The sequence below is a fragment of the Herpailurus yagouaroundi genome, unplaced genomic scaffold (assembly GCF_014898765.1).
Source record: "Herpailurus yagouaroundi ecotype Mexico unplaced genomic scaffold, PumYag 203, whole genome shotgun sequence".
In the NCBI taxonomy this organism is placed as follows: domain Eukaryota; kingdom Metazoa; phylum Chordata; class Mammalia; order Carnivora; family Felidae; genus Herpailurus; species Herpailurus yagouaroundi.
Window position 1 is genome coordinate 29,439,373 of NW_024412434.1, and position 22,922 is coordinate 29,462,294.

General features: G+C 40.5%; 1 protein-coding gene across 2 annotated transcripts in view; it reads right to left on the minus strand.

Moving 5' to 3' along the window:
- Window positions 1-11,313, minus strand: part of TASOR2 (transcription activation suppressor family member 2) — an 80,220-nt gene extending 68,907 nt beyond the window's left edge. Inside the window, exon 1 of one of the 2 annotated variants that reach the window (XM_040451530.1) lies at window positions 11,127-11,313. In XM_040451530.1, coding sequence (XP_040307464.1) covers window positions 11,127-11,202 — 76 coding nt within the window. In that variant the 5' untranslated portion in view covers window positions 11,203-11,313. Of the gene's footprint in view, window positions 1-1,221; window positions 1,335-11,126 lie in introns of those variants that run through there. The other variant, XM_040451528.1, reaches the window with a different exon arrangement.
- Between the last annotated feature and the right edge of the window lie 11,609 nt (window positions 11,314-22,922).

The window sequence follows — 22,922 nt, forward strand, 5'->3', positions numbered from 1 at the left end:
CCAGCTATACTGATCTTTCTGCTTCAGGCTCTTTCCTCTTTTCAGACCTTTGCATATGCCGTTATTTCTGGCTAAAACGTTCTTTCTCCTGTTCCGTCCATGGCTTAGTTCCTGTTCTTCCTTTAGTGAAATCTACAAGTTTTTCCCTCAGAGAAACCTTGTTTTCTTTAAAGCACTAGTGTTTTCTTTAAAGCACTCATTACAACATGCAATTATTTTATCAATTTCCTTTTTGGGGGCTCATCTCCCCCACCAGACTGTAAGATCTATGCAGGCAGATACTCTCTCTTGTTCACCAGAGTCCCCCAGTGTCCAGCAGAGCTCACAGCACCACGGGAGGTACTCAATACCAAGTTATCTTTAGGTGGGTCAAGTATAGGTAATTTTTGGTTTTGTTTTTTTGTAACTTTTTGTATTATCTAAAAGTTGACATAAGCATAAATACAATCTGGGGGAAATAAAGCAGTTTTCACTTTGTAAAAAAAAAAAAAAAAAAAAAAAAAGAGAGAGAGAGATCTCCTACAGCCCTAAGTGGAAGCAAGCTAGTTTTTTTAAATATGAAGACAAAGTAAAGAAAACAAGTGGAAATAACAGTTGCCATAAGGCAAAACAATGGAGCCCCATAAACAAAGTGTTCTGTTAAAAAAAAGAACATACTATGGAATGAGAAAGGTAGGATTTTCACAAAATTTTTACAAGATATAAAAAAGTTTGCCAGACACAAAAGTTTAAATGTTTTCTCATGCCCAGATAATCATACACAGAAGGAATAAAAAAGCAACTGTGAACGAAGCACAATACACCCGTATCACTGTTTTACATTTCAGAAGATGACCTAAAACACGGACCGTCTGCACACACGGGAGAGTTGTAAGAAGCAATCCTGCTCTCTAGAAGTTTCCGCAAGGGCTTCCTCACCACCATACTTACAGAATCCAGGGAGGACTGAGGAGCAAGGAGCTCGGGAAGCCTTTAAGGACCTTCCAACCTGTTCCTGAAGCCCCTCCCCCTTCCAAACTGTTCCTGAAGCCCCTCCCCCGCCCCGCACCCCCACCCCCAAAGCTTCATTCCCTAAAGTCCCCTAAAGGTTAGACACCTAGTCTGTCCCTTCTTCCAGTCTCGCTGGTGCCCGGCGCTGCGGAAGGCAGCTGGCCGGCCAGCTGGGGCGCCCTGGCAGCAGTGGGGGGCCGGGCCCGCGCTGGGGGCCGGCCCCTCCCTCACCTCATGGTACATGGGGCAGGGGGCTGCGCCCCTGCCCCGCCGGCCCGGTCGGCCCCCTCCCGCCAGCAGAGGCCAGTGCGGCAGCCAGGGCGGCGCGGGGCTGCTCCTTTTAAAAGTTAACGAGGACCGCCGACCGCGAGCCGGCGCACGGCGTAGGCGCAGGGCCCAGACCCCCAGGTGCAGACCCCGGCAAGGCGGTCGTGCGAGCTGCAATCGGGTTCCAGGGCTGGCGGATTGAGGGGAGCGCCCTTGGTCCTTCCTCCTTCTCTGAGGTCTCCCAATACCCCTAGGTGTTCATAGGTATTTTACGGTGACTGCTCTAAGCTTCCATTTTTTCAAGGGTCTTGCCCACGGGCTCTCAGCCGTGATGACGGATGGCAAACCTCAGATCTAAGATGAAATCCAGGCCTTTTCACTACAGTGATCCCCAATTATTCCAAATCAGTGCCCCTATAAAGCTTTCCCAGTATCGTCTATATAAATCCACCAGTTACAGTTTCATGGGGCTTTCTTGTAGAATTTACAAAAATAGGTCTATAGAACATGATTTTGAGTACTCCACATACTCCAGGAGATGCTGATATCAAGCACCTGTGGTCAGGATGGGGGTTCCCCCCCCCCCCCCCACACACACACAGCCCCGCAGCCCTAACAAAATCTACCAAAATTAAAACTGAGGGAGGGGGCATGAAGTTTTTGGCCTGACCTAAGGACATCTTTGCTTTTGACTCATGTTTTAACAAAGTTAGAGAAGACATCCACATGCATTTCCCAAACCATATCTGCATTTGCTAGAGGAAAATCTAATCAGGAGATCCTAGAGAATCATTACCACTCTTGTGTTGTACATATAGAAAACATTCAGGAAAATCTGAACTCACAAAGCAAATTGCTTAAATCATAATGAATCACGTCGATTAATTATGTAGTATTTAAAATAACAAACTCACTTTGGGTATTTAGTATATCCAGTGGAAGAGAAATTAAAAAAAAAAAACATTTTTGGAGGATTATATCCATTGTGTGAAATGAGATCTACCCACGCATTATGACATTTTCATTTAACTTTCATTTACTTTTGTATTTAACATTCAATTTTTAAAGACGGGTTTAACATCCTCAGAATCCACTCTGACAGTAAAAAGTATTTTTGTATATCAAGCAGGTCCTTATAATCTTGTATCTGCCAAATTTTGTTTTCTCTCTTGCCATGCTGTATAGATTCTTTGGACACTATACTTTCCACATTCAAGATTATGCACCTTTTACTGGAACCATTTCGAAGTTTATACGGTGCCATTTTTAGACATCTGTAGAAAGTAACTGACCTTTGTTCTGGCTCCTTATCAAACCGGATTAACTAATTTGTGCCTTAAACTATCAGCCTGCAATGAAATGGCTGCATGACACTTACTCCTGTATTTATTACAAGGACATTGTTAGGTAGTTTTGTACCTCTTACAAGAAAATCCTAAGAATAAATTTTTCTCAGGGACAATTACATTTTCAAACCTGCTTTGGATTCGTTTGTCACATATGATGAAGGAGAGAGTGACCTAATTTGTGCCATAACAAAAATGATTTTTTTTTTTTGCTCACACCCCTAGAAATATCCCATTCCAAATGCGCTGGGCAAAGAAGAGGCCTCTTTGCTGACAGTGGCTCCCAGAGAAAGGATAACCACAGGTAAAGCAGGTACTTCAACTGGTCAAACTGGATCTCAGGAGTTGGGATCTTGAATATTCTAATGAGGGAGGGAGCAGGTGTACTCAAAAAGTTCTAAACAGGGTCCATTTCACCATGCCAAGGAAAGTAGTGAGTCTTTACACAGAATATAGCAAGGGATTTAATTATCCAATTAAGTATTATTAAAATCTTATTAAGGGAAAACAAAGTATGCCCCAGACATTTCTTATGATAAAAGCAGTAATTTTAAAAAGAGAAGCCAAATTTAAGACAAAAACAAAAGGCCAACTGAGTTAATCAATAAAAACTGTTACTTTTAGCATAAATGAAATAACCTTGTAGCAAATATAATCAAGAAAGAAAAATTAAATATCAGAAAAAGGAGGCCATAACCACAAATACAGGGAAGATATTTCTAAAATTATAAGTTATACACAACTTATACCAATTAATTTGAAAACTATAAAAATATACTTTACCAACACTGGTCTAAAAAGAAGAAACGTCTAAAAAAACCATTTACGATGAAAGCACAGAAACGGTAGTCATAGTCCTACCCCTTCTCCCAAAAGACTAGTTCCAGAGTTTCATTGTCAAGTTTCACTTCTCACTTATCAGATTATCATAAATCCATGTGTTTGGCAATGCATTCTGTTGGGGAAGGCTGTAAGAGACAAAGTGAAGAGAAAAGCAAAAGAACAGGAGAAAATATTTACTATATATACAGATTATAAAAGACTGATTTATACATTAAGATGGACAGATCAACAGAAGATAGAATTGGAAATTCACAGTTCAGGAATTATGAATAGCCAACAAACACATTTCAAAACATCTCTAATTTATGGATTTAAGAAGCCAAACAATTCCAAGCAAGCTAAAGATACATTACTCTGAAATAGCAAGAGCTAAAGACAAAAAGAAAAATACCAAAGCAGCCAGAGAAAAAGGAATTGAGAGACTGACAGCTGACTTCTCAATAGCAATAATGGAAAAAAACGAAGGAATGAGGAAGGAGATCTTCAGTGTACTAAACAACTGCCAACAGAAACCACTCTATTTAGCAAAAACATCTTCCGTAAATGACAGTGAAACAAAGACAATTTCAGGCAAACAAAAGCAGGGACAGTTCATCATCAAATGACCCTTCAGTAAAAGCCATCCCAAGGGATATTCTTTGAACAGAAGGAAAAGGGCCCTAGAGGATGTTCTAAAAGATAAAAGCAGTTGGAGCACCTGGGTGGCTCAGTCGTTCAAGCGTCAGACTTCGGCTCAGGTCCTGATCTCACAGTTCCTGAATTCAACCCCCACGTCAGGCTCTGTGCTGACAGCTCAGAGCCTGGAGCCTGCTTCCAATTCTGTATCTCCTTCTCCCCTGCTCACACACTCTCTCTCAAAAATAATAAAGATTAAAAAATAATTTTTTTAATAAAAGATAAAAGCAGCAATAGAGAAAAGTAGTACAAATGTGGGGAAATGTAAATAAGCACCAACTGTAAAACACAACATTAATTCTAAACAGGCCCCCTTCTGTCTGGTAAGAATATTATTTAAAAAATTAAAATATATGATAACATATAAGTCATACAGGGGCTGAGTGAAGTTAAATTTTTGAGGTTCTTGTATTGTCTAAGAGGAAGGTAAAAGTATTGTTGTTCTGCTTTGTTTTAGGTTAAAAAAATTTTTTTTAATGTTTATTTTTGACAAAGAGAAAGAGAGAGAGAGAGGGAGAGAGAATGAGTGGGGAAGGGGCAGAGAGAGAGGGAGACACAGAATCTGAAGCAGGCTCCAGGCTCTGAGCTGTCAGCACTGAGCCTGACGACGCAGGGCCCGAACTCACGGACCGCGAGATCATGTCCTGAGCCGAAGCAGGATGCTCAACCGCCTGAGCCACCCAGGTGCCCCTGTTTTAGGTTTTTAAATGTCAAGGATGCATATTTATGGGAGAATTATAAAAAGAAAAAAAAAGTTTATTTTCCAAACTAGGACATGGGGAAAATGGAATGATAAAGATATTAAATGAATATTTAATAAATAACAAAAGTGAGAGAAGAGAAACATAGAACAGCCAGGACAAACAGCACAAAATAAGAGCAATTACAGTGAATGTAAATAGGTTATATGTCCCATGCCTTAAAACTGCATTTAAAAAATTTTTTTCTATTTATTTATTTTGTAAGAGAGTGGATAGAGGAGGGGCAGGGACAGAGAAAGAGAGAGGGAGGGAAAGAATCCCCAGCAGGGTCTACGCTGTCAGCACAGAGCCTGACATGGGGCTCGATCTCACAAACCGTGAGATTGTGACCTGAGCGGACATCAAGAGATGGGCTTAACTGACTGAGCCACCCTGGCGCCCCTAAAACTGCATTTAAAAATTCCAACAGATGCTCTTTAAAAGAGACATCAAAAACATACAAGTGCCTGAGTCTATAACTTTTTCCAAAGACTTTAACAAATGAATAAAAAACACAAAAAGAAATGTATGATAGAGAAAATCATGAAGCATAACAGACTATGAGCAAGATGAATTAACAGTATGGAGGGAAGGGAAAAATATTCAACATCAAAACTGATAAAAGGAGACATAATTACATACACTTCACTCATTAAAAATAGCAAGAGGGTACTTTTAACAACTCTGTGCCTACAAATATTAAAAATTCAGACAAAATAGAGACCTACAAAAATCTAATCAATATTGACAATTTTTTTAACGTTCAGTAATCCTGTAACCACTAAAAAAAATTAAATCACTAGTCAAAAATTTGCCACCAATAAAATTTCAGACGCAAGTGGATTCAATGGTAAATTCTACCACAACTGGTTATCTACTGACAATAAAATTAAATTATATCTATATTCCACACTACTCACAATTAAGAATCCCAAGTATACAGACACAAAATGAAAATCTTTAAAATTACATCACAGAAAGAAAAGGTATTTGCAACCCATTTAACTGTAAAACATTAGTACCCAGAATGTGTAAAGAAGTCCTACAGTCCAACAACCCAATAAAAAACAGAAATGGGTAGGTGATATGAACAGTACAAAGGAAAAAAAAAAGGCTTTTAAACTTATGAAAAGATGCTCAGTCATAATGATCTGTAAACGGATTTATCAAACTGTCAAAACATACGAGTTTAGCAATGCATCCCCGGGGGGGGGGGGGAGGTAAGGGGGAGGGTGCTTTAGGAAAACAGTTACTTCAGTATACCACAGGTAAGTGCAAAATCCCAGGAAATGGAGTTTGGCAATACTTCTCAAAATTTCAAAAGCATTTAACCTTCAACCCAGTAATCACAGTTCTGGAAATTAATATAACAGAAAAACCTGCTCACATACAAAAGGACAATTCTACAGAATTACTCCATGCACCATTGTTTTTAACCACAAAAGACCAGAAACAAATGATCTATGACTGACTATTGTTCTTATTCTGTAGAATGAGCATGCCTTCTATATACTGATTTGCATATAAGACTTCTAGGATATACTGGTAAGTGGGGGAAAAAATGTAGCATAGCACAAATCAGATTAAGAAAGTGGAATATAGGGTGGCTCAGTTGGTTAAGTGTCTGACTTAGGCTCAGGTCATGATCTTACGATTCATGGGTTCAAGCCCCACATCAGGGGTCTGTGCTGACAGCTCAGAGCCTAGAGCTGCTTTGGATTCTGTGTCTCTGACCCTCCCTTCCTCCCGCTCTTTCAAAAACAAAAACAAAAACAAAACAAAAACTATAAAACACAAACAAAAATAATGCAACTGTTTAAGATAACCAAAGGATGGGGTTCAAAGCAGCACACTAAATATCACTGAATACTTCATCTGTTTCCTGCCTGTAGAATGCAGACATTTATGATGTGTTCTGGGCGACTGTTTCTGTACTATCTTAAAAGACCTCTCACGGGAAGAACATAATTTAAATGGAGATGAGCAGGGCACCTAGGTGGCTCAGTCAGTTAAGCATCCGACTTCACTTCACTTCGGCTCAGGTCATGATCTGGCTTCACTATTCATGAGTTTGAGCCCGGTGTCCAGCTCTGTGCTGACAGCTGGGAGCCTGTAGGCTGCTTCGGATTCTGCGTCTCCCTCTCTCTCTGCCCCTCTCCCACTTGTGCTCTCTTTCAAAAATAAATAAATGTCTAAAAAAATGCATTAAAGAAAGAGGAATATAAAAACAAACACTGGAAAAAAAACAAACACTGGGGAATGAGTTGGATAGTACAGGAAAGATTTTTTCTGTGTATGTCTTTATATATTTTTAATTGTTTAATTATTCTAATTTTTAAACAATAGAGTTCATCAACTTGTACATACAATACATGTAAGAAAAATTCATTCATATGAATAAGAGAAAACAAGTACCCAATAGAAAAAGTGACAAAAAACATTACACACAAAAAAACATTTAACTTCTTTTATATAATCACAGAAATGCAGTTTAAAGCTACAATAACATTTCATTTCCACTAGACCAGCAAAAATTAAAAACCTGGGCAATGCCAAACGTGGAGAGATTTCATTCAAAATTAGTGGAGAATAAATCAAAACTACAATTTGGAAAAAGTTACACATTACCTAATGAAACTGAACCCGCGCATGTCCTCCTAGTGGGTCTAGCAATTCCATTCCTAGTATGCCCAAGGAAGAGTATTCTATACACTCACTTGAAGATGAACAAGAATATACACGGCAGCACTAATTATAACAGCCCCATGTTGGAAATAACCAATATGTTCATAAAGAATAAAACGGATAAGCATATAATCCATTTCTAACACATTCGTACGGTAGATTACTATACACTATACTTCAATGAAAATGAATGTATTACAGCGCTGGTTCCCAAAGTGGTGATGACGCTTAAGTGGGTTCTTTGATACATACCGCAATGTGTCATAATTTGAGAGGTCTACATAACTCAGTAGACTAGTATCTACTGCATGACCAATGTGTAGATGAAATATCCCTTCCAAATTCAAGATAGACCAATGGGTTTTCATGTCACAGAGTTTGAGAAGTTCACTGACATGACTTCAAATTTTACACTACAGCTAACCTTTAAAGAAACTGTTGGGCTTTGAGGAGTATCAGAGAAAAATATAACTATCTTAAAAGGTTATTAAAACATTTCTCCCTTTCCTAAATACACAGCTGAGTGAGTCTGGATTTTCTTCACATACTTTTGTTCTGTTTTTTTTTTTTTCATTTTTTAAAATGTTTATTTACTTTTGAGACAGATAGATAGAGAGCAAGTGAGCGAGCAAGCTAGCAGGGGAGAGGCAGAGAGAGAGGGAGATACAGAATCCGAAGCAGGCTCCAGGCTCTGAGTTGTCAGCACAAAGCCCGACGCAAGGCTCAAACCCTTGAACTGTGATATCATGGCCTGAGGCAAAGTTTGATGTTCAACTGTCTGAGACACCCAGGTGCCCGTTCCTCATATACTTTCAACCAGAACAATATATTGCAACAGATTGAATGCAGAAGCAGACATGATACTGAGACATTAAAGGTATTTGCAAAAATGTAAAAACAATGCCACTCTTGTCACTAATTTTTGAATAGTTTTTTTTCATTACAATGTTATTTATATTAAGATGTAAGAGACTTATTATCATTATTTAGAGGTGCCAATACATATACCAATAGATACTGTATCTACTATACTTAAGATCAATCAGTTTTAATAACTAACATGATATAATCCATATAAACAAAAACGCTTTAGGGCCCTCGACAGTTTTTAGGATCATAAAGGAGTCATGAGACCAAAGAGTTTCTGAATTACTGAACTACAGGCACATGCTTCAATACTGATGAATTTCAGAAACATAATGTTTAAGTGATTCACATAATTCAAAAACAGGTGAAAGTAAACAGCGTGTTGATTAAGAATATATACCTAAGTGATAAAACTGCACAGAAAGGCAAGGGAATAAGTAACACAAAATTCAGGATGACCATGGTGATGGGGCAGCAATACACGCTTCTGGGGAGAGGCACACACAAAAGTTTGTAAGGTGCTTGTGATGTCCTGTTAAGCTGGGCACACAGATATACTTTTTTTTTTTAACAGTACATATAAATGGTATACTTCACGACAAAAATTTTAATAGAAGAAACAAAGGGACATACCTACTCTCCTAGAAGGAAAAACTCAAAAGAATGTCTCTTCTCAAATTAATCTATAAATTCAATGCAATCACAAACAATATGCCAATATCCCAAGATTTTCTATAGAACTTGGAAAGATGGTTCTAAATTTCACCTGGAAGAAAAATGCAAAAAAAGCCCAAAGCTTTTTTCAAAAGAAAGTACCAAAATGTATTACAAAGCTACAATAATTAAAACAGTGCGGTAGTAGCTAAATGGGTCAAAGAGTTTTGAACCCAATTGGGGGGGGGGGGGGAAGGCAAGGATTATGACCCAGCCAAAATGTCCTTCCACCCAAGGAAGATAAAAATTAAAATAAGATGTTATTTTCAAGTTAGAAACTTAGTAAGATACGAAAGAAATACTGTTAACATCCACTGCTGGCTAGCTAGCAGGGAAATAAAGCATACCCGTAGATAGTAGATATTTAAGGACACACTATTTGAGGACAATTTAACAGCATTAATAGCCAGCATTCTCATAGGGAATCAACTCTTCAGAAATACTATCACTGGCACACGATGCATTGCTTGTCACAAGAAAAAAAATAACTAGAACATCGTAAAACTTGAAAATAAATGTCCACCGGTAATAAAAGACCCGTTTGGTAATGGTAAAGACGCCATTACCTATTTAACTACACTAAGTAGACAATACACTACGTGTATTTAACAAACACTACGTCTCGAGTGTTTTTAGGCACTTCGGGAATTTTAATTCATTTGAGCAACTATGTCTGGAGTTCAGCAGATGCTTGCAATACAGCTCTTTTTAAAGAGACCCGGTTACACTGGGGCAAATGTCCCGAAAACCCCACATTTCAAACACTGTTCTCTGTCTTCCCTACAGTCATCATGTACACTTGGTCCCTTTTTACTTTCCTCTAGTCTGGGTTAGTCATTTACGGATGGGCTGAACACGCTGCCTGGCCCTGTCCAGTTCGAGAAGGCAGGTCTTCCAACCGAAGAGTGTCGTCACAGCTGCTTTGTTAGGAAACTCCGGAGTCGGCTTCCTCCCAATCTCACACCCCTTTCCCCCTTCCGACACTTAAAGCACCAGCGGGCCCTTGGATCGCTCACGTTACCCCAGTAACACCGTATACTCTCTCGACACTTAAGTTCATGGTGTATTTTTTTGCTCATGAACCCCACCGGCCTAACTTGACCTTACAGGGAAAGTAAAAGAAGGGTAAGGCGGGCCTATTTCAGCTTTTGACTTCAAGCAGACCAGTACGGATTCCGTGAAACCTGAGGATGTGCAAAGCGTCCTCCTCAAGCCCCGAGGTTAACGCGCCGCGTTCCCCGACGCAACGCGGCTGGGTGGCTGAACGCGCGGGGTGGGTGTGCACAGACACAACTACCACCCGGCTTAGGCGCCCCTGGAGTCTTCTGCCCAGCGACCCGCCCCGTGCACGGACCCCCTCCCTCCAGCCCTGCGCGAAAGAAGAAAAGGTCCCGCACCGCCGTGGATTCACCCAGAAGGAAGGAAACCCGAGAGGCAGACCTCACACACAAGCCTTAAAAAAAAAAAAAAAAAAAAAGACCGAATAGCCATTCCGAGCCCGGGGAGCTCGGGGAGCCCGGGGAGCGCGGGGAGCCAAGCTCGCCCGAGTACGGATCGTTCCACCGCCCGCCGGGGACGCGCAGCTCGGGGGACGCGCCTCAACAGCCCTGGACGTTGTGCCTCCCAGGGAGAAAGAGCACTCCGGAAGCCCCCCCACGGACGTGTCACATGCTGACGTCGCGGCCACGAGCTGGGGTCCCTCGGCCAGCAGCACCGCGAACGGCCGCGGGCGACCAAGGGTGGACTCCTCAAAGGAGCAGCGCCGCCCAAGCCAGCCTGGAATCCACCCCGCCCCCCGCCCCGAGCAAACCCGCAAGGAAGCGTCTGGCACCCGGCAAGCGAGAAAAGCAGGCGACGGCAAACGTCAATTAGAACCGGTTTTGAGTGACAATAGCGAAGCCCCGACGAGCCTCCGCGAAAGCGCCCGCCAGGAGGACGGCGGCTCCTCCGGCCAGCCTGCCAGGTGCACCGAGGGGCGCCCAGCCCGGGGGAGGCTCACCTGTCTTCGGAGCTGCCGCCGCCGCCGCCGCCGCCGCCCCCCGGAATTTCAGGTTCTGGTTCAGTTTCTTCCCCATGCTCGCAGCCGCCCGCTTCTCCACGCAGGCGCTTCCTCCCTCGCGGTCCCCGCGGCCGAATGTGACAGGGACTTCCGGGCTGATTCACCACCCGCCGAGCCCGTCCTTCTCCCCGGCCGCCGACTCGCCGGCTCCGGGACCTCCTGAGGGAGCCGTCGGCGCGGTCTGCACAGGCTCTCCAGAGGCGCGCCGCGCGTCCTTCCCCTCCGCACCGACGCCGGCAGCGCCCGGCGGCCCCGGCGCCCAGCCCGCAGGCACCGCCACGCTCGTCAGCCAAATGTCGCTCTTGCCACAGAAACTCATAGGAAAGAACGGACCCCGAGACGCGCCCCGGCCTGAGAGAACATGTCGATTACCTCAGACACAGAGGCACGAAACCGGAAGTAAAACCCGTGGCCTCAGGAACCGGAGAGCTTGGGAGGAGGAGAAAAAAAAAAAAAAAAAAAAGAGAAAGTGAAAACTGAACCGTGGTGAAAGGCAGGAGCCAATCACTGAGTGGGAATCTATGCGCAGGCGCGGGCTGCGGCCGGCGTCCACGCGGCGTTCGCCTCTCCCCATTGCGCAGGCGCGACGCTGCAGCGAGCCCTGGGATTGGAGTACGGAGTCTGGCGTGCGCAGCTGCGGGTCGGGAGAAGTCGAGCGGGGTGTCTCCAGGGCTTGGTGCGTGGCCGGATGCGGAAGACGTTCCCGGGAACATGTCCGGCCGCCATGATGGCTCTGCGTATATTCCAGCCTCTGGCTTGCGTTGGGCTGGGATGTTTGTCTCCCATCGTGTCTCGTGAGGGTGCGGTGGAGACACTTGTTTTGTCTTGCCCCAAAGCGACATTTATAAAACCTTGTAGCTTAATAAATGTTACAGCCCTAAAAATAACCTTAAAAGTTGAAGTGTTAACCTGAAAAATAGAACTGTAATTTTACCAGGCTTATTTATAAACAGACGAAATTGTAAGGGTTAAATTGTAGTGTAGGGGTAACGTGTAGCTTGAGAGAGAACAGCTTTGTGTTGACGCTGTAGTTTGAAATATAACAGCCTTGCTTTACTCTTGTAAATTACGCTTCATACTCTTGTAAATCAGGCTTCACCAATTAAGGAAACAAAACTTCAAAGAAAAGAACTTCAGAGCCAGGGTCAAGGAGATCCACTGGTTGCAACTTAACCACAGAAAGTCTGAAATAATCACCTCATCCGGCAACTGTTTCTAACTCATCTGGGAACTGTTTCTCTGTTCTGTTCCCAGGTGATGATAAAATGATGTGATCGGCTATAAAAACTCTACCCCGACTGTTCGAGGCCGCACTCTGATCAAGAGTGTTGGTCCCGATCTGTCTGCCTTGCCTCTCATTACAATAAACTTTGTTTTGACTGTCACTGGTGCCAGTAGCATTCTGTTTCAGGAGTGGTGTGGATGCAACAAAATGTCATTCAAGACAGGCACACGGTGGTGAACTACAGGCAAATCCAAAGGACAAAGGAGGAACGTGTAGTTTTATAAAGGAGGAAGTTGGGAGAGGGAATTGTGACATTTCATTGGAGGAGACGTTGTGGTCAGTTCTCATTGGCTGGGTTGTTGTCTGGAAGGAGAAAAATCTTCCTGCTGGGGTAAGCTTCCACCAGGGCCACCTGGGTGGCTCAGTTGGTTGAGCATCTGACTCCGGCTCAGGTCATGGTCTCACAGTTTGTGAGTTTGAGCCCTGCGTTGGGCTCTGTGCTGACAGCTTGGAGCCTGAAGCCTGCTTCGGATTCTGTGTCTCCTTCCCTCTCTGCCCATGCCCCACTTGTACTCTGTCTCTGTCTCTCAAAAATAAATAAATAAATTTTAGAAAAAAATTTAAAAATAAAAATAAACTGGGGCGCCTGGGTGGCGCAGTCGGTTAAGCGTCCGACTTCAGCCAGGTCACGATCTCACGGTCCGTGAGTTCGAGCCCCGCGTCAGGCTCTGGGCTGATGGCTCAGAGCCTGGAGCCTGTTTCCGATTCTGTGTCTCCCTCTCTCTCAGCCCCTCCCCCGTTCATGCTCTGTCTCTCTCTGTCCCAAAAATAAATAAAAACGTTGAAAAAAAAATTAAAAAAAAATAAAAATAAACTAAGCTTCCAGGAGTGGTGCTCATGGAGAACCCTTCATTGCTTCCTGACTTCGTTTTGAATTAGTTTTTTTTCTATTTTCACGCATGTAATATTTAATTAAGTGCATGTAATTAAGTGCATATTTAAATACATGTAATATTTAAGTGCATGTAATATTTAAGTATTTTCCCATGGAAAACTCTTCTACATGGTTACAAGGGACCACATATAGCATTAATTCTACAAATGAGAGATATTAAGTACTACAGATATGAGAAAACAGGCATTATTCCACATGCTGGGAATAGATTTATTAATTCAATAGCTTTCACCTCCCATTCTTTCAGCTCAGGTCATGATCCCAGGGTCGTGAGATTGAGCCCCACACATTGGGCTCTGTGATGACAGTGCAGAGCATGCTTGGGATTCTCTCACTTCCTCTCTTTCTCTCTGCCCTTCCCCCATTCATTTTTCCTCTGAATAAATAAATAAACTTGGAAAAAAAGAAAAACCTTTAAAAAAAATAACAGCTTTTATTGTTTACTCTTGCCAGCTGCTAAAGCACTAGGATTATAGTTGGGAACAGCTAGACGAGCACCCTGCATATAATGGAACTTTTTCTAGAAGTGGATATCAAACTTTAACAAGTAAACCACAACCTCACCGCAACAAAACTAGAATTTCATTTAACAGTACTGCTTTGAAAAGCAAGCTGGAAATGCTGGAGAATGGGGTTGGAGGCTGGCAGCCAGGGGCAGGAGAGGCAGAGCTGCAAGATCTCACTGAATAAGGGACATTTGATGTGAAAGCTCAATAGTAAAAACAGACCAAACTAGTCCTTGGAACATGCGGAGGAAGAGCTTTCCAGGCATAAGGCAAAGCAAATGCAAAGTCCCTAGAAATGAAACAAAGCGTGTTCAAGAACTAAAGAGGGTTGGCTGTAGAAATGGAATGAAATAGAATATTTTTAAAATACGTAAAACCAAAATGTACAACTCCCTGATTTATCACAAACCAAATATTCATGAAACACTGTGGTCAAGAAATAGAACGCTGCCTAAACCTGAGAAGATCCATCTTGTGTTAACTCCCAATCAATATCTACCCACCTTCCCTACCATCAAACCTAACCACTAATCTAACTCCCATGATCATCTCTGCCTTATTAGCTTTAGTGTCCAAACATACATCCCTAAACTTCAACATTCATTAGTTTTGTCTGTGGTTTGAACTTCACATAAGTTGAATGATTTTGTACCAAGTTTCTTTGGAGTAACATGGTTAGTGAGACATGTTTTTGTGGATACTTATTCTTTCATTTTCATTGCTATACAGATGTGGCTATAGCATATTTTCTTTATCCATTGTATTATTTTTTAATGTACGTTCAATGCCCAATGTGGGGCTTGAACTCACAACCTTGAGATCAGGAGTCTCGTGCTCTACTGACTGATCCAGCCAGGCACTCCTCCGTTGTACTGTTGACAGACATTTTGATTGTTGCCAGTTCTTGGCTGTTATGAATAATTCTGCTTGAACATTCTTATTATCCATGTCTCTTGGTGCACATGTACACCATTTATGTTGGGTGTATACCATACTGACATAATTTGGAATTGTTTCAGCAAATATTTATTCCCTCCCTCCTTATGGTGCTGGCCAAGTTTATTTCTTTACTCCACTATTACTGCTCTTAGTCATGTGAATATTTTTGGTTGATAGACTATTAGCAGACATGTTATGAACAGGAATCTTGAATATCCATATATAGTTCATTTGACTCTTGAGCTCAGATAATGCACAGAAGGAGACCATGTCTCAAATAACTGTGCCCTTTCAGCCTGGGCCTTCAGAACAAATGTGTGGAGCAGATGTGAATCCAACCTGCAGCATAAACCTACCTTAGATTTGCAGAATGTTAGACCTCCTGAGGACTGATGAGAATGAGAATGCTGTTGTCCTAAGCCACTGAGTTTGGGGTGGTTTCTTATGCAACATCACTGTGGCAATAAAAAAGATGTATATTCAAATTCAAAATATAATGCCAAATGTTTTATAAATCAGTTTTACCAAGTACATTCCTACAAGCAATGTATGAGAATTCTAGTTGCCTTATATTTTTGCCAACACTTTAAAACTTTTTTTAAAGTCTATTTATTTTGAGGGAGAGGGAGAAGCAGGGAGGGAGGGAGGGAGGGAGGGAGGGAGAGAGAGAGAGAGAGAGAGAGAGAGAAACCCAAGCAGGCCCCACACTGTCAGAGCACAGCCTGACACAGAGCTAGAATTCATGAATTGCAAGACCAAGAGTTGAAATCAAGAGTTGGAAGCTTAACCAACTGAGCCACCCAGGTGCCCCAACTGCCAACGCTTTTTTAGTTACTCTGGAGGGTGTGTTATGGTTTGAATTTGCATAATTTCCAACTTTGTTCTTTTTTCATATATGTTTAGGCTAGTCTAACTTTCATATATGTTAGGCTAGTCTAATTTTCACATAAATTTTAGAATTAACTTTTCTATCTAAAAAAACTGCTAGTGTTTTGTTTGGGCTTCTGTTCAATATATAGATCAGTTTGGGGAGAATTACCATCTTAATATTCCATCTTCATGAACATGATATCTCTACTTAGGTCTTTTAAAATTTCCCAGCAATATTAAATCTTTAAGTGTACAGGTATTATTCACATTGTTATATTTACCTCTATATTTTTATGGTGATTAAAAATTTAATTTACAATGGTTTGTTGCTGATATATGGAAATACAATTGATTTTTTCCACATTAGCCTTATACCTGCAACTTATTGAATTCAATTATTAGATCTGATGGCTATTAGTATATTTATGTATATTCTTTAAGATTTCCTGAGGTAAACATAATGACTGCACATAAAAATACTTTTCTTTGTTTATAATATGTATTTTTCCCTATTACCTTATGGCCTCTAATGCAATGATGAATAGAAAAGGTGAGAACAAACATCTTTGTGTATCACTGATCTTAGAGGAAAAGCATTCAGTTGTTTACCATTAAGTAAGTATAATGTTGGCTTTAGTATTTTACATCTTTGTAGGTTGAGGATTTTCCCTTCTATTCCTAGTTTTTGAGAACTTTTATCACAAATAATTGAATTTTGGTGTGCTTGGGTGGCTGAGTCGGTTAAGTGTCCGACTTTGGCTCAGGTCATGATCTCATGGTTTGTGGGTTCCAGTCCCGCATCGGGCTCTGTGCTGACAGCTCAGAGCCTGGAGCCTGCTTTGGACTCTGTGTCTCCCTCTCTCTCTGCTCCTCCCCCACTCACACTCTGTTTCTCTGTCTCTCAAAAATAAACATTTAAAAATTAAAAATAAAGGGGCGCCTGGGTGGCACAGTCAGTTAAGCGTCCGACTTCAGCCAGGTCACGATCTCACGGTCCGTGAGTTCGAGCCCCGCGTCAGGCTCTGGGCTGATGGCTCAGAGCCTGGAGCCTGTTTCCGATTCTGTGTCTCCCTCTCTCTCTGCCCCTCCCCCGTTCATGCTCTGTCTCTGTCTGTCCCATAAATAAATAAAAACGTTGAAAAAAAATTTAAAAAAAATAAAAATTAAAAATAAAAATAAATAAATAAATAAATAAATAAATAAATAAATAAATAAATAAAGTGAATTTTGTCTGCATCTATTGAGATTATATAGTTTTCTTTTTTAGCCTATTAGTTTGGTGAATTACATTAATTGATTTTCAGATGTTAAGCCAACCTTGAATTCCTGGGATAAATCCAATTTAATTAGGATGTATTATCCTTTTTATATATTACTGGACACAAATTGCAGATATTTTGTTATGAATTTTGGCATTTACATTCATGAGGGATATTGGTCTATACATTTTACTTTTCTTGTAATATCTTACTTTGTTATCAGGTAACTCCAACCTCACAGAATTAGCTGATAAGTATTCCTTCTTTTAATTTCCAAAATATTTTCATTAAAATTGGTAATATCTCGGGGCGCCTGGGTGGCGCAGTCGGTTAAGCGTCCGACTTCAGCCAGGTCACGATCTCGCGGTCCGTGAGTTCGAGCCCCGCGTCAGGCTCTGGGCTGACGGCTTGGAGCCTGGAGCCTGTTTCCGATTCTGTGTCTCCCTCTCTCTCTGCCCCTCCCCCGTTCATGCTCTGTCTCTCTCTGTCCCAAAAATAAATAAACGTTGAAAAAAAAATTGGTAATATCTCTTGCAAAAGTGTTTAATAGACTTAATCAGCAAAGTCATCAGTGTCTGTTTTTTTCTTTATGGAAAGATTTTTTAGTACTTTTTTTTTTTTTACTAATAATATAGAGTTATTACGAATATTTCAAAGAAAGATAGCTCTACTAATGTTACAGTCATACCAGGATGACTGTTGACATACAGGTGTGCCTCCATGAGAAGGAATAGCAGAAGACTAGTTACCTATGAGGAAATAGAGATCACTAAAATAATCCAGCCAGTCACTAAACAAATAAGCAAATAACAGTAGCAAGACCCAAAGGGAGGAGGGAAGACCAATACACAGAATTGGATAAACTTATCATCTAAATTGTAGCAGTTTTTAGCCAAAATTTATTATGTGTGAAAAGAAACAAGGAAGTATGACTTAGACACTGAGAAAAAAAAAGCAACAGAAACTCCTGTGAGAGTGACTAATCTTGGATTTAACAGAGACTTCAAGTAGCCCTAATAGATATGTTCAACAAACTAAAGTGTGATAAAGGAAAGATATGACAATGCCACGTCAAATAGAGAATATCAACAAAGAGAAATTATTTAAAAAGAGCCAAGTGGAAAAGGTGGAGTTGACAAGCACAAAAACTGAAATAAAAAACACTAGAGGGACTCAACAATAGATTTGAATTGGAAGAATTACAAAATTTGAAGGTAGATCAATAGAGATTATGTAAACTGAAAAAAAGATAAAGAATGAAGAAAATGTTAAACCTCACAGAAATGTGAGACAACATTGAGTACCTCAATATATGTGTAATGGGAGGACCAAGAGAGGAGAAAAAAGAAAAAATATTTGAAGAAACAATGGCTGAAAACTCCCCAAATTTATATAAAAAATAATAACAATACACACATCCAGGAAGCTCAATGAACTCCACATGGGATAAATTCAAAGAGATTCACAAACATGCACATCATGGTAGCAATGCTGAAAGTCAAAGCCAAGGATGAAACTTTGAAAGCAGCAATAGAAAACTAACTTGTCGCTTACAAGTGACACATGATAAGATTAAAAGTTGACTTAGCAGAACTAATGGAATCAGATGGTAAAGTAATAATTATAGCAATATATTTTTGGGTTTTAACATTAATAACAATAATACCACAAAAGGTGGAGGGAAGGATTAGAGCCATATATGTAGAGCATTTCTGTACATCACTAGAATTAAGCTAGTATAAATCTGATCTGATTCTGACGAGATGTATTTGGCAAATCCTAGAGCAATCATTAAAAAAGCAAATAAAATTAAAGAAGTAGAAATGATGCAATAGAAAATGTTCACTTAAAGAAAATGAAAACAGTAAAGAACGAATAGAGGAACAAATAAAACATGAGGTATAGAAAACAAAACAAAAAAATAAAATGGCAAACTTAAATCCAGCTATATCAATAACGTAAAATGTGAGTGCTTAAACAATCAAAATGCAAAGATTCATAAAATGGATTAAAAAATGATTCCACTATAAACTGTCCGCAGGAGACAAACTTTGGATTTAAAAACATACATATATTGAAAGTAAAAATATTGAAAAAGGTATATCATGAAGAAAGCATCCATAAGAAAGCTGAAATGGCTATATTAAGACAATATACTTTAAAGCAAAAAAAAAGTTACTAGAAATAAAGAGGAAAATTTTATGCCAAAAGGGTTAATCTCTGAGGAAAATATAATTTAAATAGATATGCACCTAATAACACAACTACAAAATACATGAAGCAAAAATTGCAGAAATGAAAGGAGAGATAGACAATAATAGTTGGAGGCCTCAAAACTCCACTTTTGATAATGGGTAGAATAAATAAATAGAATATCAACAGAAGACTTGAACATTACAACCCAATTAGACCTAATAGACCTCTATAGAACACTCCACAACAGAATATACATTCTTCTCAAATGCATGTGGAACATTTTACAAAATAGATAATATGTTAGGTCATAAAACAAACCCTATTAAGTTTTATGTCTTTCTCTGAGCACAATGGAATGAAATTAGCAATTGATTGCCAGAAAAAAATTAGGAAACTTATATGTATCTGGAAATTAACACACTCCTAAGTAGCCAGTGGATTTAATAATAAATCAAAAGGGAATTAAAAGACATATTTTGAGCTGAATGAAAATTAAGACACTAAATGCCAAAACCTATGGGATGCAGTGAAAGCAATGCTTAGAGAGAAATTTATACCTGTAATGCCTATATTAAGAAATAAAATTTTAGGGGTGCCTGGGTGGCTCAGTCGGTTAAGTGTCCGACTCAGCCCAGGTCATGATCTCATGGTTTGTGAGTTCAAGCCCCGCGTCCAGCTCTGTGCTGACAGGTCAGAGCCTGGAGCCTGCTTCGGATTCTGTGTCTCCCTCTCTCTCTGCCCCTCCCTAGCTCACGCTTGCCCCCCTCTCTCTCTCTGTCAGAAATAAACAAACTTAAAAAAAAAGAAATAAAAAATTTTAAGTTAATAATCTAACCCCTACCTGATGAAACTTATAAAAGAACAAGCTAAACTTAACACAAGCAATAAGCTAGAAATAATAAAAATCAGTATAGAAATTAGGAAAATAGAGAATAAAATAGCAATAGAGAAAAATCAATGAAATCAAGAAGTGGTTCTTTTAAAATATGGACAAACCTTTAGTGAGACTGACCAAGAAAGAGAAGATTCAAATTATTAGAATCATAAATGAAAGAGCATTAACATAAACTTTACCAAAATAAAAAGGGTTATAAAGGAGTACTATACACAACAGTAGGGCAACAAATCAGATAAATTAGGTAAATAGATGAATACATAGAACTACTGAAATGCTACTGAAAATTGACTCAAGAAGAAATAAACAACCTAACTGGAATCTAACAAGTGAAAAGATTGAATTAGTAATTAAAAAATATACATCCACAAAGAAAAGCCCAGAGATAGGGGGCTTCACAACTGAACTCTATCAAACATATAAAGAAGAATTAGTACCAATTTTCCACAAATTTTTCCAAAAAGTACAAGTGGGAGAGAACATCCCCAACTCATTTGATGAGACCAGTGTTATAATGATAACAACAACAACAAAAAAAACCAGACAAAATGGTCACAAGAGAGGAAAACTATAAATCAGTATCTCTTATGAATATGAATGTAAAAATTCTCAACAAAATATTAGCAAACTGAATCTAGCAACATATAAAAAGAGTTATACATCAGGAGTAAGTGGGATTATCTCAGAAATACAAAGCTGGTTTAATATAAAAATTGATTAATGTAATAAATCATATCAATAGAACAAAAACCAAAAGTCACATGATTCTTTCAATAGATTTAGTAAAATCATTTAAACAAAATCCAATACACTTTATAATTTAAAAAACCATTCAATAAACTAGGAATAGAAGGGATCTTCCTTAACTTGATAAATTATTATATTTTACATGCTTTAGAAGGCTTTTTGAGAGCTGACTCTACTTACCTTTCCATACTCATAATCATACTTATATCTGTTTTGCTTAGATCTCTGGCCATGGCCTTATTTTGTTCTTTCATTTGGGATAAATTCCTCTACCTTCTCATTTTGTCTGTCTCTGCCTTCTTCTGTGTGTTAGAAAAGCCAATTATGTCTCCTGCTTCTGAAACTAATGGCTTTATGAAGAAGAGGTTATATAGTGCCTGGTGTTTGGTACTTCAGGGAGTACCTTCTATGGGTAGTGTTTGGTCCCTGGCCTGAATATGGTGAGTTTTAACTAGATGTTCTTTAGTCTGTTTGTGAAATGAGACCTGTCACCACCTCCACCAGAACTGAGGGCCTGCAAATCTCATTGGTTGGGAGATGTGGTGTCAGCAGGCATTTATGCTGGTCTTCTGGAGTAGGAGCCTACTGCACTGAGGTAAGCTTGACCGAGAGGGACAGTCCTACCAGAGCAGGGTTGGGGGCTTGGTATAAGCAAGATAGGCAGCTAGCGTCAGTGCTGTGCTGCTGCTTATAGGTGGCTCTGTATTTACGTTGAAGGGTGGGGGAGGAAAATGGTGCTAGCCAGCTCCTTTTTTCCTGTAGGGGTCTCTCTGTGAATGCTGCCTCTCAGGGACATGCTCCAGGAAAAGCAAATACTCTCTCCACTGTATGCTCTGGGCACTCTTCAGATCACTATTTCCACACTGCCTGCCCCTAGGTTGTTTGTCTGCCTTCTCTCCAGGAGCAGTGCAGTATCCTCTGGGATGTATCTCAGCCAAGCCTACTGACCTTTAAAACTCCAGGATTTAAGCCCCCACTGGTTGTAATAACTCAAAATTTGGCTTCTCTCCTTTTCTAAACCCACTGCTATGGGGAAACATTCTCCGTGTTGCATTCCCCTGTATGCTCCTCTATCTCTCCTATTCTCTCTTCTCTCCCTTCTCTGTGGCCATGGCTCCCTCCCCTCTACAGAGGCCAGGATCCATTTCTCTCTCAAGCTACATCTCCACACTTTCTACCTTCTTCGATATGGTCTCTTCTCTCCCTTTAGTTGTGGAGTTTGTTCTGCCAATCTGTAGGTTGATTTCAGGGGGTATTTAGGATTATTTGATAGTTATCTAGTTGTATTCATCAGGCGAGGTGAGCCTAGGGTCCTTCTACTCTGCCCCACCTTCCTGTCTCTCCTCAAAGAGGTATTCTATTATCAGAAGATTCACTATGTGCCCTCCACACTGCAAGCTAAAGCTGCCACAGAACATTTTGGCCTCTTACAGCTAAAGAGCAGCAGGTGAGAAGAGGAGTCACTGTCTTGACAGTTGCAATTGACACTGATCAGGAGGAGGAGGTACGGCTATTTTTACACACAAGAATACCTGTGTACCCAGAGGAGCCAGTTGGTTGCAACTTGGTCCTCCCGTTCCCATTATAACTGTGAATGAACAAACACAGCAATTCCAGTGTATGAATGTATAAAATGATTACTATGGATGCCGACCACTCAAGAATCCAGGTTTGAGGGGCGCCTGGGTGGCGCAGTCGGTTAAGCGTCTGACTTCAGCCAGGTCACGATCTTGCGGTCTGTGAGTTTGAGCCCCGCGTCGGGCTCTGGGCTGATGGCTCAGAGTCTGGAGCCTGTTTCCGATTCTGTGTCTCCCTCTCTCTCTGCCCCTCGCCCGTTCATGCTCTGTCTCTCTCTGTCCCAAAAATAAATAAATGTTGAAAAAAAATTAAAAAAAAGAAAAGAAAAAAAAAAGAATCCAGGTTTGAGTCCCATTACCAAGTGATTGAGAAGATAGCTGATAGTGAGGGGAATTTAAAATTGACAGTGGAACAGGAAAACAAAGAGTACCCACTGAGCCCTGAGACTAACTTTACAGACAGAGGCTGTAGTGTAGCCTATAAATTTTCTTTTTACAAATTCCTCCTTGAGAGGCCCCTGGTAACAATGGAGGAAATGCTCCACAAATATGTGTTGAGAAATGGAT